Source organism: Gymnoscopelus braueri, assembly GCF_963280865.1.
Source record: "Gymnoscopelus braueri genome assembly, chromosome: 1".
In the NCBI taxonomy this organism is placed as follows: Eukaryota; Metazoa; Chordata; class Actinopteri; order Myctophiformes; family Myctophidae; genus Gymnoscopelus; species Gymnoscopelus braueri.
Window position 1 is genome coordinate 23433048 of NC_137603.1, and position 18682 is coordinate 23451729.

The 18682-nt window shown below is 43.2% G+C and overlaps 1 protein-coding gene across 1 annotated transcript in view; it reads right to left on the reverse strand.

Annotated features, from left to right (window-relative positions):
* Window positions 1-2989: 2989 nt before the first annotated feature.
* Window positions 2990-18682, reverse strand: part of LOC308086851 (FERM domain-containing protein 5-like) — a gene marked incomplete at both ends in the record, with an annotated part of 131630 nt that continues 115937 nt past the window's right edge. The window contains 8 exons of the mRNA XM_080430495.1: window positions 2990-3567; window positions 10432-10538; window positions 11578-11646; window positions 13914-13988; window positions 14678-14769; window positions 16095-16158; window positions 17516-17604; window positions 18234-18321. Coding sequence (XP_080286621.1) covers window positions 2990-3567; window positions 10432-10538; window positions 11578-11646; window positions 13914-13988; window positions 14678-14769; window positions 16095-16158; window positions 17516-17604; window positions 18234-18321 — 1162 coding nt within the window. The remainder of the gene's footprint in view (window positions 3568-10431; window positions 10539-11577; window positions 11647-13913; window positions 13989-14677; window positions 14770-16094; window positions 16159-17515; window positions 17605-18233; window positions 18322-18682) is intronic.

The window sequence follows — 18682 nt, forward strand, 5'->3', positions numbered from 1 at the left end:
TTAAAGAACGGGCCATTTTAAACTTGAGGAATTTAAATGTAGTTTACTATTCAGGAGGACCGTGTTTTATTGCCAAACCTCCAACCAATCACCTATACTCTCTCTTGTTGTGTATAGAAGATTCACCTTTCTCATGAACAAAATGCAAAATGTCTACAAATGCCTGGTGGTGTCCATGTGTCATAGCGGTTCACACCACCTATTGAAATGTCACACAGTAAAATCCTCAGTGTTCACTTATCCAATTGTAACAGTGCGATCGTGTACACACATGCCAATTGTAACAGTGCAACAGTGTACACACATGTAACCCAACCCAGTGTACACAACTACACATGTAACATTTGTACTTTCTTAGCTAAATTAGCACTGAGAGATGTCACAGACAATACCATATTAAAGCATCCACTTAAAGGAACACGTCACCCATTTTCAACCTTATAACTGGTCCTCACTAATGTTCAATATAAGATTGCATAATTTCTGTCTCTCACTCTGTGTCTCAGAGGAGGGCTGTGGACAGTTCAGAAGCCTGCCTACCAATGACATCATCTGCTGGAATTGCAAAGCTAATAGAAATTTCAACTCCACTTGTCTTCCTGGAAAGTTAGTATGCTGAAACAGAACCAAAGTCGTTGCATTCATTTTTATCTTGATTTAAATGGCCACCGATGATGTCATCTGTGCCATCGCATAGTAAGCATTAGTGACGACTCATATATGGAGATAATGTTGAACAAAGGTGAAATGTTCCTTTAACTGATTGTACTGTAACTTCTGGGCTGTAAAAACATCAGTGAGTGGCGAAATGACACACAGTAAGGCTAGAGATTAGAATGGTACCTGTCTATGGAAGGTTCCATCTTCTGCCCCGAAGCGAATGTCATAATACAACAGAGGTTTTCTTTGGTAGACGTGACGATGTCATATTAACAGAACACATCTGGACGTAAACATGATTTATCTCTACGTTCGCTTCTCTGTCATGAGCAAGTGCTGCTATAACCTGACCCAACAGAGCTAAAAACTACATATCCACTGTTAAAAATAACATTTCAATTCCATTGAAATAGGTTATAAGGAAACTTCTCAACATAGAAACACTAATTTGTACAAAATAGTTCAGTAAGTTTTCAATATATTCAACAACAGATAGTTTAGATATTCGTTTAACTGAGTTTAACTACACGCAACATGGGACTTAAAGCAAGAAAATTAACTCTTGTATGTGTAATGCTAAGGAAATCAGTTTGGAGTGCAGCACTTCATAATGGCAGACAACAATGTACCATTATGAAAAGGATCATGATTTTTAATATTAAACAATATTGCACATCAACGTTAAGATCCCTCTACTGTCTAAATTGTGGGATTTTAAGAGCTCACGGACACGTCTGCAGCACTACCGTCCCATTACCTCTACGTCTAGCTTTGTAAGATTGTAAAATAACTACAGAAAACACACACATGCGCACACACACACGCTCGCACGTGCGCGTGCGCACACACACACACACACACACACACACACACACACACACACACACACACACACACACACACACACACACACACACACACACACACACACACACACACACACACACAGTTGATTGCAAATGTTAGGTTTTTTGTACTGCCATTTTGCACAGCAGCCTTCACATTAATCCTCACTAAAGCTTAACTTCTTGGACGACACAAGATGGTGTTGTTGTTTGGTGCTTCAGACAAAAATAGTGACATGGTCATCACACTGCTGATGGAAGTGTAACCACATCAACCCTAGCGTCCCCATTCTCGGCATGTCATAATAGGCGAACATTCGGCGAAAATAGCCGAACAACAAGATCGGATATTTCCAGCGAAGTGACTTCGAGTAGAATTGGGGAAAACAGGAGGACAAGTACAGAACCCTGGGGGACACCCAGTCAACAAAGAATATAGGGTTTAAGTGGTTAATGCCTTACAATGAACCAGTCACAGTCATTAGAAAAATAATCTTTCAGAACCATCTTTAAAGACAGTCTACATTCAAAAAAGTGTCTCTTAATTTCTCACGTCACAGTTTCAACTCCATGAACCTCACAACAGCAGCAGCAGCATCTTAATGGCTCTTTTCAACTGCAAAGGGTCAACCCAGAACCTTCCATAACCTGAAACTTTCCAGAACCTATGACGTTTTGTGATGTTTTTTTTCTTTTTTCCATTACAACCAGAACCAGGAAGGTAAAAAAAAAAGAAAAAGGTGAAAATAGCAGATCTACAAGCTCACAGCTGTGAGCTTCTTGATCAGCTATTTTCACAATTTTAGAAATCATCTGAAAGTACAAGTTCTGGGTTCCCAGAACTCAGGGTTAGTACTACTACCTCCTAGGCCAAAATTTGGTGCTGAGAACCATATCTGAATCTGAGCAGCAGCGTAAGGAAACAAATCCAGAACCTGTGAAATATGTTACACGGCACAGTTCACTTAGTTCTTGTAGTGGAAAAGAGCCAATGGCCTGTTGACTGTTGAAATAAGGGAATGGCATCATGGATTATCACCCTGACCAGCCTCTCCAAACCTTCATCAACCCTTCATCTACAGTCACACCATGCAACCAACGCTCCAACATATCTCCCATCCACCTTTTTCTGGTATTAATGTTACAACATACAAATTAATAAAAAATAAAGGCAACTGTTATCTGTGGCTGAACAAATTGTCATGACCCTTTTTAGGTGTTTAATTGAAAACCCTGTTGCCTTTTATGTGTAAAAAATAAAGTACCTCATAATGACCTGAATTTCCAAAGTAAAACGTGATTGTTGAATAATGTCCTCGCAGTGATGGTCACGAAAAGAAACAAACCAACAAATAAACCAGGGGAGGGAAGGCCCTTCAGGGGCCAGTCCGTGGCTTGAGTCAGGACCCCTGTCCCCCCCACTCCCCCCACTCCCTGTCCTGTGTCCAGCCCCCCTCCCCCACACAGAGGAGTCCTGCGTCCTTTCATTTATTGACGAGGAAACTCCCCATCCAGCGGAACTTACAGGCGAACCAGCGCCGCAACGGGCAGAAGTACTCCACGTGGAACTGTTGGAACTCAGGCGTCTTGCGGATGTCCCTCAGGAAGGTGATGTCCAGCTCCGACTCCGTCAGCATGATGAGGAGCAGCAGCAGCGTGAACAACAGTCCCACAGTGACCAGGAGGAGGCGCAACACGCTCAAGATGAACTTGTTCACCTCCTCCACGTCACCGGGGGGCGACGATTTGCTCCTTCCTCCCAGTCGCAGCGCTTTCCTGCCGCCGGGCCCCTCTGCCGGCGTTCTGGCCTCCGAACCCTTCTCGTCCTCGATGCTACAGGGGGCGCCGTTGAGGTGGCGCGCCACAGCCAGCTCCATGCCATGCTCGGCCACCGGGGTGGGTAGCACGCTGTCAGAGGGGCAGTAGGACTCGTCAGAAATGACGGCCGATGCGGCAGCTTCTCCTCGGTCCACCGTCTGCCCGCGGGAACGAGGCATGAAGTCGCCATGGGAAACGGATCGGACAGGCGTGGAGTGAGCGCTGTCTCTGAGGGACTCCAGACCTGAGAACAGAGACACAGAAAAACCTGCGTCAGTAGTTCTCAAACATTTTAATGTCAAGGACCCCTGAATTGATTGTTTGGCCGCGGACCCCCATCTGACAAGATATGTGCCCGGGAGTTTTTCAAACTTTTAAGCCTGAGAACAGAGACAGAAATACCTACCAGTTCCCATACAACGAATAGCGAAAATAGCCGAACAAGCTCTGCAAGCTCTTTGTAAGCTTGTTGAGCGTGTTGTCCTTTGAGTGCAAGTGTGTGTACATCGAGTGTATTGTGTTTGTTTGTTTGTTTGTTTGTTTGTTTTTTGGGGGTAGTAGAGACATACTGCACAGACAAATAAAATGTATAAATACATTTCTTACAAATGTACCAGACATGTACAATGGCAAAGAACAACATGGTTAACTAACATAATTATGGTTTTAATTAGATCCAGCTGCTATGCAGCCAGCTCTTAAGCTCTTTAACATGCCCTGCATGGGATGAGGAGAGTGTGGAAATCAGACATGGGAGATGACCTCAAGAGGTGGCTGTTTGTATAGCTACAGTGAAGTCAGTACTGCTGTATGGGGCTGAGACATGAACCATCACAGCACAACAGGAAAGGGCCCTGGATCGAGTCTACACAAGAATGCTACGAATGGCACTGGGTGTCACATGGACGGACCACATCAGAAATGTGGTCCTTTGCGGGGACCTATACCACGGGTCACAGAGAAAGTCAGAGAGAGAAGGATGAGGCTGGCAGGGCACTGCGTCAGGCACCCGGAACTAGAGGCAAACAAACTGACACTGTGGGAGCCGCACCCGGAAGTAAGAAATATTGGTTCCATATTGGTTCCATGGGTCCATTCCATTGGTTCCATGGGTCGTGATGCGTCGTGAGCATGCGCACAAACGGGAGATGCACACGCAGTAGCATTTTAAGTGCATTCTCAGATTTGACCACCAGGCTTGGACGCTTCACTGTTCTACCGTGGTTCTGGGGGCTTGACGTAGAATCTATCGCCGCAGTGCATCTACGTCGTAGATGCACTGCGGCGCGACAGCCAATTAGCTAACAACTCAAGACCCTGATGCTAGATAGGAGAGTGTGAAGGGCAGCATTCAGGAGTCTCGAGTTGTTGTAGGCTAGACCGCACTCTCGCATCGCATCGCATTACGTTAACAATGGAGCTGATCATCTTAAGGCTTGCAGGTAATGTAACCCATTCATTCCACATAACTGTACCACTTTAGTACCACTTAAGCATCATTTGTCGGCGTTCAGGGTCATGTGACTGTCGACGGAATGCGGACGTTATATAAGCCATGTTGATTTCAAATGTGAAAAAGAAGCAGGCCCCGTGAGGCACTACTGTTATTCTGTTTACTTTTTTATATTTTTTAATTAATAAAAGCTGCAGTATTTCCTCTTCTACCCTGGATTTGAACCCGGTTTCCTGCACAAGTGCTGATTATTATTATTTATTTATTTTACCATTGAGCAAAATAGAGCCTGCCTGCTTGCTCGGGGGATAAAGTGAATCTTGACCATCAGGTCAAAATTCATGTGAGATCCTGTGTCTGTGAGACATGACCTTTGACACAATATAAAATGTCTCAATAGAAGAGCAGGGAGACAAAATACAACCACCCCAATTGTATAAGTTATATTGTATTAACAACTCTACCATACAGATTGGACAAAATTACATTTATTAATAAAAAAAAAGTTACATAGTGCCACTTTAAAACAAAACTGTATATCTGAATGAAAAATCCCTAAAATACACACAATATGAAATCCATTGTTAACTTGTATCCAGCATTCTTATTTCATATGTTGATCGATCACATGTTGATTCTGGTGAACTGCATTAAAAGAAATAATTTGGATTCATTGTCATCATACAGTATTAGTAAAATAAAGGTCTGTTGTCTCAACTTTGGAGTCACATAATATCCAAGGTAGTACATCATTAAATATGTCTATACCGAGCATATATAATTAAACAATAAACTGAAACAACAGTTTCTGTTTGGTAAAAGGTAAATGGTAATAATATAACAAGTAAGCCACCGTTCAAGTTGAATAAAAACCAGCTTATGCTTTCTATTTCAAAAGCTTTCCATGCTGCCATTTCAGAACTGTTCACGTCTACCATCTATTTAAACAGTCACCATCAAAGTTGAGTCAATAATCCTGCATTACTAAACAGAAATCCCTCAAGCTTCCATACCTGGTTGGCTGTAGCCATTCCCAGCACCATAGACGTGGGTTGGGACAGCTAGCCTGGACGAGGCCCCGGAGGTGTCCCCTGACCCTGAGGCTCCAGGGAGAGAGGGGAAGAGAGGCAGGACCCCCAGAGCCTTTGCCAGGAGCCGGGGCCCCAGGCACAGCACGCGCACCTTCACATCGCGGTAGCAGTGGTTGATCATGTGCAGGTGCACATTCACCTTGGTCGTGATCCGGATCAGACACTTCACCATGGTGGCTCAAGGAGAACGAACAACCTTGAGTCCGACTTCTACTGTCTTGTCCTCTACAGGCACGCAGTCTCTCCCTCTCTCACCCTGTTTTTATTTCACAAACTCTTCTCTTTTCCCCCCTCTTTCTGTCTCTCAAAGTGTCTCTGAACGGTGTGTCCTTGTCCCTGTCTGTGGCAGTGAGACCCCCTAGGCAGGCAGCCGGAAAGACAGGCAGTCTTCCTGGGGGTGAGAGACAAGGCGCTGGTATGTGGTCCTCCCACCATGAAGACACACATGACCCTGATACTGTAGGCTATTTTCAGGGTAGTGATATTATTACCAGTGGAAATACCAGCGCACAAAGAACACACAGGGGATTTGTTTCACTGTTGCTACAGTGCAGTGTAATACCACAACCTGAACTCTTAACGGCTTGTTCATACTTAGTCCCCCACACTAGCGCTCTGTTTCATAAACAATTGGCACAATATGTAAAATGATTTGTTCTAAACAATATTGCTATTGTTCTACATAGGGTCAACCAGTTGAAGAAATCACAGATTGAGGCTTTAACTGCTGCTTTTATGAAATGGAAGATGCTTCTGAACATGTATTCTATTGCTAGTTTGACCAATTCAAATACTCTTTAACCATACAATATAACAGGTACTATTAGTGTAGGGCTTGACTTTACCAACCAGCCACGTGGTGCATAGCAGCAGCATAAAATTACAAGCCAATAGAAAGACATGGTGCCTGAAAACTTGAATCCATGTACTGCATCGTACTAGCAGTACGCCGAAAATAGCAGATGTACAACCTCACAAGTTGCATCGCTGTGTGTTGAGCTTTACATCGCCAATTGTCGGTGCATGACACTGCCAGACAACAGAGTATAGATTAGACATTTGGCTATGACAGAAGATGTGGGGTAGGTTTAAGAAGGCCACTGTGATGAATATGGAAATGAATGAAGTGAGACGATCGCCTGATATAAATTAATGAAAATCTTTTTTTAAGGCTAAGGGTGATACTATTATATGTATGGACTTACGTATATGGAAATGAAGTGACTTTTAAATGGGCATAAAACCCTAGGCTAGTAAGCAACACAGCTGCAGCTAACACAATTAATAATTGCTGTGTTATAATATATATATTATATATATATTTATATATTTTTCTTTTACTTTAGCTGTTGTACCCTACTGGCTCACCTGCTAGGAAGGAGCCCCCACCGGGAAGACGTTGTACCTCCGTCCTACTCCCCATCACTCCCCGCTGACAGGTGCTGCCCCAGCCCGTATTATTACGTGCAGTGACAAATATCACCCTCCTTGTCCGGACTCCCACCCCCGAACACAGGCCAATTGTGTTCGTATAGACTCTCGACAAAGTCGGATGCACCGATGCATAGACAGTTGTCAACAGTACTGTTAATGCTCGCACATTGGCACCTAAATCTAACACTCCCATTATTAATTTGATTAGCTGTAGCTGCATTGCTTACATCACGGTGTACTATAAGGTCATCCTTTTTCTTTCGCCTTATGTAGTTTTTAACCTGAACCAGAAGTCAAACTGCGAAACCAGCCCAGGGTTTGATGTTCCTTTAAGGGCAGGGTGACATTTCCTTGTGAAAACGTTTCCTCTGCAAATGGCACTCAGCACACAGTACAAATGAAGAATGAGAGGAATGGAAACAGAGCCCTCTGAATGTGTGCATAGGGTTATGTTTATGCATGTCAGAGAGAGAGAGAGAGGGAGAGGTTTGTAAATGGGGGGAGTGACTGACACACACAAGTGTGACATGTTTGTCATGGAAGGTATATGTGCATGCGTGCGTGTGTGTGTGTGTGTATGCGTGTATGCGTGCTTGTGTGTGTGCGCGTGTGTGTGTCTGCATGCGTACGTGTCTGCATGCACATGCGTACGTGTCTGCATGCACACACACACACACGTGTGTGTGTGTGTGTGTGTGTGTGTGTGTGTGTGTGTGTGTGTGTGTGTGTGTGTGTGTGCATGCGTACGTACGTACGTACGTACGTACGTGTGAGAGGGAAAGAGAGCTTAAAGGAGTGAGAACAGCTGAATTGTAGATCTCTAATCCATAGACACAAAGCATGATGCCACACATACTGGAAGACAATCAACGTACAGAAATAGACCTCTGTGCTGTGACCAATCACTGACCCTCACAGCTGTGCTGTGACCAATCAGTGAACCTTACTGCCTTTTCACTGTGACCAATCAGTGAACCTTGCTGCCAATCCAAATACTCTCTTTGAAGCAACATGGGAACACCACACTGAGAAATCCACACTTGCACTACAGTGAAGCACAAACAATTATGAGAATATTACCACTGGGGTGGCAGTGGCTCAGGAGGTAAGGTCCTTACACACCGGGGGCGATTTTTTCATGCGAATAATACTTTAAAAAAGAAAAACGTATAAAGTCAATGCAAGCTTCCACGGCGAAAAAGCGAAGCGAAAAAGCGTCTTTTATTTATTCGGAACGAGTCCGAATTTTGCGTATATTCGCATAATCGCCGGTGTGTAATGACCTGTAGAGCGGCCGCTTGGGAACCATGAAGGTTCCCAGTTCGATCCCGGGCTCCCCCAGAGTTAGCGTCGAAGTGTCCTTGAGCAAGACACTGAACCCCCAATTGCTCCTGACGAGCAGGTTGGTGCCTTGCATGGTTTCCTCCGCCATCGGTGTGTGAATGGGTGAATGTGAGTGCGCGTGTGTGAGTGAGTCAACCAAGAAAGTTGACTACACACTGGTAGAATCTTTACTTCAAAAAGTGTAGAAATGGAATGGTTTGATGAAAAAACTGAGAAGTAATAGGAGATAGTCGTAATTTTGATTCCTGAGAATTGTACTCGATCTGTACATGCCTTTTATTTTCTTCCTCTTTGGATAAATTAGTACTTTTTCAACATCAGTTGATGCGTTGTAACCATATGACTGAAATGCCTTTTTTTTAAACACAGTTCTTACATTGTTATTTAAAAAAAAATATACCCCTCTTTTAACACATTGCCAAGAATGCAGATATGCTTTCTTTCAAATGTATCACTTGCTGTCAAGAACGCAGACATGCGTTCTTTCCGAAGAGGGCGCTCAACACAGCTTAGGAATGATCCCTCAGCTCAGAGAAGAAATAGACGGATGTGACATCATCCCAAAAAACTTCCCGTCCGTCCGCTTCAACGTTTTTAGAAAAGCACTTTTTATTTTGATGAAAACCAGACATTTTCAACGGGCCATAGCTCAAAAATGGCCGATTGCGGTAGAAATTGTTCCAGTGGATAGACTGGACTCTCCCCAACCCCACACTTTGTTTTTTCATCCGTGTGCACATTGTGGCTTCTGCGGCTGTCTAAAGATTGTCAATTTAAGGCAATAAACGCTGGCATGGGGATAAAAAAAACTTTGTTTTAAAGGATCTACACCATGAATTTAAAAAATATATTTAATATTTAATATCATATTGTTTATGTCCCTCAAACGTTTTTAAAAAGGTTTGAGTCTAAATCAAGCCTCAGATATTCTCATTCCAACTAACTTATCTCTGGCTTACAAAGCACTTTCACCTGCAATACCACATTGTCCTGTTTGGCACGTGGCACTATTGAGCCAGTTTGTATGCATGTTTTGTATGCATGTTATCTCCTGGTTCTGTGTGGAAAAAGTAAAAAAAAAAGAAGAACTGAACAAATTGTGTCACTCGTGACGTCACTTTCGGGTGCAAATCAGTTTGGCCTGTTTTGAGACCAATTTACAGAAAACCCCAGATATGCTGTGAAAGCCTGAGTGTTCAAACTGGGGTATTTTTTGGGATAGAAGAGAGGTAGGGGAGACCAAAAACACGCAAAAAAGAAGGAAAAGTTAAAATTCATGGTGTAGTCCCTTTAATCTCAGGCAGTCAATGTGTTAACAATTTTTTTCTCCCCAATTCCACCCACTACTGGCTCATCTGCCAGTGAGGAACCCCCATCGGGAGGACATAGCAAACACATTCCTACTCCTCCAGCTCAACATTACAGGTGCCTCCATAGCCTGTAGGAGTACGTGCAGTGAGAAATATCCCCCCAAGCTCTTGTCAATACTTTTCATTGGTTAAATAAAATAAAAAAAAGACCATAGACAAAAATAGCAAATATAGCAGATCTAAAAGCTCACCACAGGTCACGATTCGATGCATTGTGAGCTTGTAGTACTACAAGTCTACTTTTGTGCGGCACTCTTGTACACCGAAGTACAGTAGGGTATTAATTTACGGGGGCGGGGGGTTCAAGTTGAAATATGGAGATACAACACAGTGACGATATATGAAGTGTACAACTTGAACAACTTGATGTGATTTGGCACTATAAAATAAAGATTGATTGATTGATTGATTCTTACCCTCCATGATAGAGATGTGTACAGCTCTCCGTCTCGTCCTAGGCACGCTGGTTAGTCTGGGACCGTGAGTGATGGACGGACAGCTCCTACTGGGCACCAGGCCAGCTCTGAACACACACGCACGCACGCACACACGCACGCATACGCACAAGCACACACACACACACACACAAACACACAGTTATGTAAACACATAGTATCTGTCTGAAACACATAACTAGAAAAAGTGCTCCTCTGAGCACAGGTCTCCAGGCCAGGTAGGTTAGTGTGGGCCAGCAATGTACGGAATTCGCCAATCAGGCTGGAATGTGAAAAACGTTAGATGTCAATTTTAGCCAATCAGGATGGAATATGAAAAATCTAAATCAAACAGATCCGTCTAGATCACATGACTGTAGAGATCATGTGTACTGATTTGCGTGGAATTTGGATACAATCTGAAGGAGTAATATCCAAAAATGTGTATAAGTCGGCCTCCTGGCGGCGCTATAAAAGGCAGATGTGAAAAATGCGGGGCAAAGGTTTTTCCTTGGCCTCTAGGGAGTGCACATACAAAGTTTTACACAGATCGGCACAGTTATAGGTAAAAACACGAATCGGCCTGTTATAGCGCCACCATGAGGCTGATTTGAACATTTTCAAGTGGCATTTCTTTCTCGGAAAATGTGCGTGCAACATTTCACGGAAATTGCATGCTGGGTTCATGATTTGAGGCATTTTGTTCAAAACGGAGCACTCCTGCAAATTTTGGAAGCCATTCTTAGCCAATCAGGATGGAATATGAAAAATCTGAAATACCTGTTTTGTTTGAAACTGTAGGAGTACTGTCAAAATATGTGTTTTGCAAAAAGCGGCCTCCTGGTGGCGCTATAACAGGCCCATGTCAAACATTTGGGGAAGAGGTTCTGAATTGGCATCCAGGGAGTGTGTGTGCACAGTTTTCCTGCGATCAAGCTAACAGTGCCGGAGATTAGCTGTCCACGGACGGACGGACATACTGACGGACGGAAGGACGGACACACGGACGAACGGACGGACGGACGTACGGACGGACAGGGTGCAAAACATAGTCTCGGCCATGCCTTTCGACCAGGCGGATACAATTACATGTACACAGTTGAAAGGTGGTTGAATAGGGGGTCTCACCTGTGAATCTCGGGGGGGTCACGTTTAATTTTGGCACTTTGCTCCATGACCTCTTTTGCAACCCTGCCACTGGACGAACAAAAACAAACACCCGAAAAATAACATATCAGGAAAAAAATAGGCTATTTCATTTCAAAACCTTTATTGATCACGCGGGGGAAATTCAGTCGTCAAAGGCAGCACATCAGTACTGTAGACACAGCAGGGTAAAAACATCACACACAAAAGAAACACCATCAACTAGAAAAAGTGCTCCTCGGACCACAGGTCTCCACCAGGTCAGGTAGGTTAGTGTGGGCCAGCCATGTTTCGAAATTCACCAATCAGGCTGAAATGTGAAAAATCGGACGGATCGGACGGATCCGTCTTGATCACTTGACTAAAGAGATAATATTTAACATTTGTAGGAGTAATATAAAATAAATTGTTTTGAAAAGATCGGCCATGTTGAAAGGGTGGCATTTGTTCCTCAACGTAGTGCGAATCTGCATGAAAAGTTTCACCGCAATCGGACACTGCGTTCATGATTTGCGGCATTTTGTTTAAAACGGGCCACTCCTGCAAACTTTAGATCAGGATGGAATATGAAAAATCAAACAGAACCGTCTTGATCACATGACTATAGAGATCATGTGTACCGATTTGTGTGAAATTTCGATAAAATCTGAAGGAGTAATATCCAAAAATGTGTTTTACATAAGTCTCTGCCTCATGGTGGCACTATAAAAAGCAGATGTGAAAAATGCAGGGCAAAGGTTTTTCCTTGGCCTCTAAGGAGTGCACATACAAAGTTTTACACAGATCGGTACAGTTCTAGGTAAAACGTGAATCGGCCTGTTATAGCGCCACCATGAGGCTGATTTGAACATTTTCAAGTGGCATTTCTTCATCAGCCTAGTGAGACTGTGCGTGCACAATTTCACGGAAATTGCATGCTGTGTTCATGATTTGAGGCATTTTGTTCAAAACAGAGCACTCCTGCAAATTTTGGAAGCCATTCTTAGCCAATCAGGATGGAATATGAAAAATCTGAAAAACCTGTTTCGTTTTCTCCTGCAAACTTTGGAAGCCATTCTTAGCGAATCAGGCAAAATCTGAAAGACCCGTTTCGTTTAATGACTATAGAGAAACTGTGTACAGATTTGCGTGATGTTTGGACAAAATCTGTAGGAGTACTATAAATGCAAAAAGCGGGCTCCTGGTGGCGCTAGAACAGGCCCTTGTGAAAAATTTGGGACAGAGGTTCGGAATTGGCATCCAGTTTCGTTGCAATCAAGCCAACAGTGCCGGAGATTATCTGTCCACAGATGGCCTTTCGGCCTGGCGGAGACAATAATGAACAATAGGATACAACAGTATACACCCTCATCTGATACAAGACAGAAATATAATTATAACAGTGACTAATAGGCTACTATTCACACACCCCATCTAATCGAATGAATACCAGAATATTATTACAGTGACTAATACTATTCACAGACTCCAACCAAGACAGGCAAATATGAGAAGTCCATGTTTACTGTTGTTTCAGCTAGGCTATTTGTGCAAATATTTTGTGCATGTAGATGACACGACGTTCGAGCATAGCAACGGTTGATATCTTTATTAACCTTGCAGCCGTCAATAAATGATCCATGCATTTAGTAAGCACTCAGAACATGATATCCAAAGCACTGTGGATACTGACGTTCAGTCACTCCTTGTTTCTTTTCACATAGAAAATAAATAAAAAATACAAACTCACAACATATGTCACATCACGTAGACTAGAGATCGGCTATTTTGTTATCTTTGAAATGGGACGTAAGTGGTTAAAGTGTCAGTTGAACACGACCGTAGTTGACAGCACACTGTAGGAGCCAATGTGGGTGCTTTTGAATATTATTTGTATTTTTGGGGTTATTGCAGTTGGTCATGTTGGTGGAGGGTCACGTCACCTAATCATTGATTAAACGAACACACGTGTGTGACTCTACGGTGTCACTCCCAATGTGTTTGCACGCGACAGTTCTTACCGTGAGCACGCATGCTTATAGAAACACAGAGGAAAATGTAATTTAATAATAAAATAATAGGCACACGGGTGACATTCACATTATTATTGGTACTATTGTACAAAAACAATTGCTGCTGGATGCCAAGGAACCAGGCTGGTGTGTGTGAGCGTGTCAAGAAAGACCTTTGGTGAGTCCAAACGCCACCGGGAAAACTGAACGCGGTATTGGGCCAAATTCAATTAGTCACAACAACACATACAGTACAATGAGACAACCGATGCATGCATTTTCAACTCTTTCAACAACCAAAAAAATCATTTGAAATTTCATCCATACCTGAATCTAAAGCGACTGCCCTTGAAGAAGAGGTTACTGCTGGACACAGTACGGACCTGGCTGGACTTCTCCAACCTGAGAGAGAACAAACAGATACATACTTGTACATGCTGTACAAATACAATCACGTGACACAATGCATAGAATAAATGCTGTACAAAAACAACCACATGACACTATGTATCGAATAAATACTGTACAAAAACAACCATGTGACACAATACATAGAATAAATACTGTACAAAAACAACCACATGACACTATGTACAGAATAATACTGTACAACAACAACAACAACAACAACAACAACAACCACATAACACCATGCCAGGATGAGTACAGAATAAAGGTCCTGGCATGAGGACGTCCACAGAATGTGAATATCACGCTGATAAAGCATAATTATCTTTTGAAACAAGGTTGATTTTTCTCCACGAATATTACAGCATCAACTTGTATGAATGAGGCATCACCAGACTAATAGTTTGATGTGCAATATTCACAGACGCATTTTCGTATTTCAGAGTGGGTTTATTTGTGTGTGTAAGGACCATAACTGGATACATAGTGAAATCTTTAGTGTTCATTTAACTCTGAATGTACAAATGTAACCAAATGGACCCGTAAGGGTCTGTAACTCTTCGTAGTTACAGAGCCATCATTTAGCTGGGGACCCCCTGGCAACCCCCCCCCCCCCCCCCCCCCGCCAAGGACCGCTGAGGATCCTTGGACCCCCATGGGGTGTTTGAGAACTAGTGACTTACTTGAAGAAGGACTGGTTCTCGACGCCGCACTTCCATAGGTGTTTACAGGCCTCAGGCGTCGGTGCAAAGTACGTCAGTATGATCTTCTTGTCCTGTAACGTGTTCATCGTATGACAGTGACTCAACCTATGTTCTCTTTTGTTACATTTAATTTCAATACTTTACCTACAGTTCCCATTCCCTTTGGATTTAAATGAGCACGTGACTCATTTTCAACCGTATCTTCATATAATCCTCACTAATGCTCATTATAAGATGGTACCATTCCTGTCTACTCGCTCTGTGTCTCAGAGGAGGGCTGTCTGAGTGGACAGTTCAGAAACCTCCCTACCATTGACATATATCATCGGTTGGCAGTTGTTGGCAGTTGTGGTTATTTTTTTTCATTTGCATTTCATCATGCTAGCTTTCCAAGAAGCAAAAGGCTGTAGTCTCTATTAGTTTGGAATCCCCATTGATGGTGAAGTTGAGCATTAGTGAGGATCAATTGCATGAAGATTTGTTTGAAAATGGGTGAAGTGTACCTTTAAAGGGTGAATGTTTAATGACGTAGGAGATGCACTCAGTCTGCTTCATGAAGAGCAGAGGTCTCTAGTACTTTGTATATTCAGGATATACAGTGTAGCATAGTGATGAATAATCTCTACTCTTACAGTCATCTCACTATAGATTTAATTTGCAATGCCTTTCTACACCGTGGCTCTGCAGGAGTCTAGCTGTCCAGAAGAGGGTCTGTCTGTCTGTCTGTCTGTCTGTCTGTCTGTCTGTCTGTCTGTCTGTCTGTCTGTCTGTCTGTCTGTCTGTCTGTCTGTCTGTCTGTCTCCGTGTCCGGTGTAATCTCGCAAACCGCTGGGCCGATCAAGCATCAAATGTCTTGCTTTTTCACCCTCAAACTGAATGATTTGATTGCCTGAGCTCCCGATTGAAAGACCTTTCCTCTCCTTCAGTAAAAGATAACCTTAAAGGTACGGTGAAGATAGACTTATAGTCATTGGCCACAACTGCTGACTAGGGACGAACCATCACACGTCATAACGCGTAACGATGTGACACATTGTGAGCTTGTAGATCTGCTATTTAAAAAATAATAATGTTTGACAAATTTAGAAAGGAATTTGCACTTGGTACTGAAAGTATATTTTGATGGCAGTATACTTTTGTACTTTTACTCAAGATTTCTTTTTATATTGTGGTATTGCTACTTTGACTTAAAATCAGAATACTTCTTCCACCACTGCTGACTTGGGACTAAGTGAATTTGTTTCTGAAAACCAGGGCCTAACACATCTTTGTACAGCTGTTGCACATTTGCGTCTGTGTTAAGGATGTATTACATCGTCTCCCCAGTGTCAGCTCCCCCATGCATAAAACAAGACTGAACACATTTCACTGCAGACAGGAACCCACAGTCACCCACCTCGCTCTGATTTGCATATATATGGAATGTCTTTGCTTCAAACTTCAGTTTGGTCACCTCTTCCCTGAGAGAGAGAGAGAGAGAGAGAGAGAGAGAGAGAGAGAGAGAGAGAGAGAGAGAGAGAGAGAGAGAGACGGGGGACGGGGGACAGGGGACAGGGGACAGGGGACGGGGGACAGGGGACGGGGACGGGGGGGATGAAAAAGGTAGTTAGAATTTACAATTCTTCGGTGTCCGGTGGAAAGTCCAAAACCGTTCCTTTTTCATGTTTTATTATTTATTTTAAATGAACCCATTAAGACCGGGAAAGCCTATACGTTGTTATACCTTTAAAATGCGTCGACGCATTTGTAGATCTGCTATTTTCACTACTTTTGTGTCTTGTATGACGAAGGAGGGCATTTATCAGACGCTCTCATCCAGAGTGAATCACAAGTGCGAGATCAGAGTAAATGTCATGAAACATACAACGAAAACAATTAAGTACCTCAAAGTAACTACCGGTATGATACCAGGTAAACATCAATTCTAGCATCTGTTGGATTTTTTAATTTATTTTTTATTTTTACTAATACTGTAGGTGAAGAAGAGTACATAAAGATGGCAAATGAGACAGATGGGTAGGGAGAGAAGTGCTGGTGAGATTGTCGGAAGGCGGGGTGGTGCAAGTGGGTTAAAAGTGGGTCTGGTTCTATATCTTAAAAAAAAGTCAAAGCGAGTATTTTTTAATGAGCTGTTGGATGTGTCCACAGAAATACATTATTTTAGCCCTTTAAAAAAAAAAATGTGGGAAGAAAATAAATTGGGAAATATAACAGTAATACCCAATGCTCATTATCTAGGAGGAAATAGGCCTGTGGCACGCCAACTTTAAATATTCATTGGGACCCTAGACAGATTATTACACCAGCTGTTCATGTTGGGATGTCAAGACAAACTGATTTCACACTCAACTAGAGTGTTCTCCTCGGAGCGCAGGTCTCCGTCAGGCTGGGTTGCCTACCCTGGGCCCGCAAACTTTGAAAGCCAATCATAGCCAATCTGAATGGAATCTGAAAGATCTGACAGCTACATCTTGATCACGGGACCACAGAGATAATTTGTACCGATTTGCTTGAGAATTCGACATAATCTGTACGAGTAGCAAAATGCGAAGTGGAGGAAAGTCGTGTCAGGCAGAAATGGCCTATATGGGGAGTTGAGCCAAGGAATCCAGAAAAGAAATGTAATTGTACTGTACCACCTACGGTTCAAGAGCTATAGCCCAAAACGTGAAGGGCCCTGTTATAGCACCACCATGAGGCCAATTTGAAAGATTTGGGGCAGAGGTTCTTCCTTGGCGTACTCTGAGTGTGCATGCAAAGTTTCATGCAGATCGGCCCAGTCGAGCCCAGTTGGGTTTCAACCAAATGTGTGCTCACCATTTGAGGAAATGGACCCTTCTGTTTCCCTGGAGCACCGTGAAACCAAACGGAGTAAACGCCAGGAAGGCAGGATTGCCAGACACATCCTGAAACACACACGCACGCATGCACACACGCACACACACACACACACACACACACACACACACACACACACACACACACACACACACACACACACACACACACACACACACACACAGTTTTGCAGAACAAGTAAGCAACCCACAATCAATTCACAGGTGAATATTTAAAGCTATAATCCATAACTTTTATTTCGTGCCCTGTAGACACCAAAATCCTGCCGCTCATGTAAGACAGCAACCAATCCAGGGGAGACATGAGTTTCAACTGTGTGCATGTTCATTTGAATCTTGAGGTCACCATCATCATCTTGTAATAATAGTAATTATCTTTATGATTCAAAAAGTTATAGTAGGGCCTATCATACTTCTGTCTCTGTCTCTGTCTCTGTCTCTCTCTCTCTCTCTCTCTCTCTCTCTCTCTCTCTCTCTCTCTCTCTCTCTCTCTCTCTCTCTCTCCTCTCTCTCTCTCTCTCTCTCGCTCTCTTCCATAATAAAACTTGAGGCACAAGGAGCATGGTGGCTCACAGTCTCAAACCCTCTGAGCCACTCAGAGATGGTTTGAGAAACACTGATATAATCATTAGTACAGAGGGTAGCACTGTGTTTGTTTTCAGAAAGCATCCTCTGACCTTGCATGGATGAGGGTCCACTCCATAGGTCTCCAGCATCTGGGCCTTCTGCAGGAAGTTGAGCTCTGATGTTTCAGGAGACTGTCCTCTGCAAGGAACCACGGCAGCTCAGTCACACAACCACTGGTGGAAAGTAACTAAGTATATATTTTTTGTTTTGTTAAAACATGCATTAAAAAGCCCTATTTTATACTTTGGCTAAGATGTGCTATTTTCCACTTGGCCAGGGCAGATATTGCGTTATGAGCTTCAGGCAGGCCACTTGTCAACCAGCGGGTGTTCTACCTGACACCATGATCTAAATGTCTCCATGGAAGATCTAGTAGTTATATTATACTCTACCATACAGATGTAAGTTAGTAAGCCCATAGGTCAAGATGTAAGTTAGTGTGGCCCATAGGTCAGGGGCCTATCTCCTGTTTCTGTAGCGTGAGGCGGCTTGATGTACT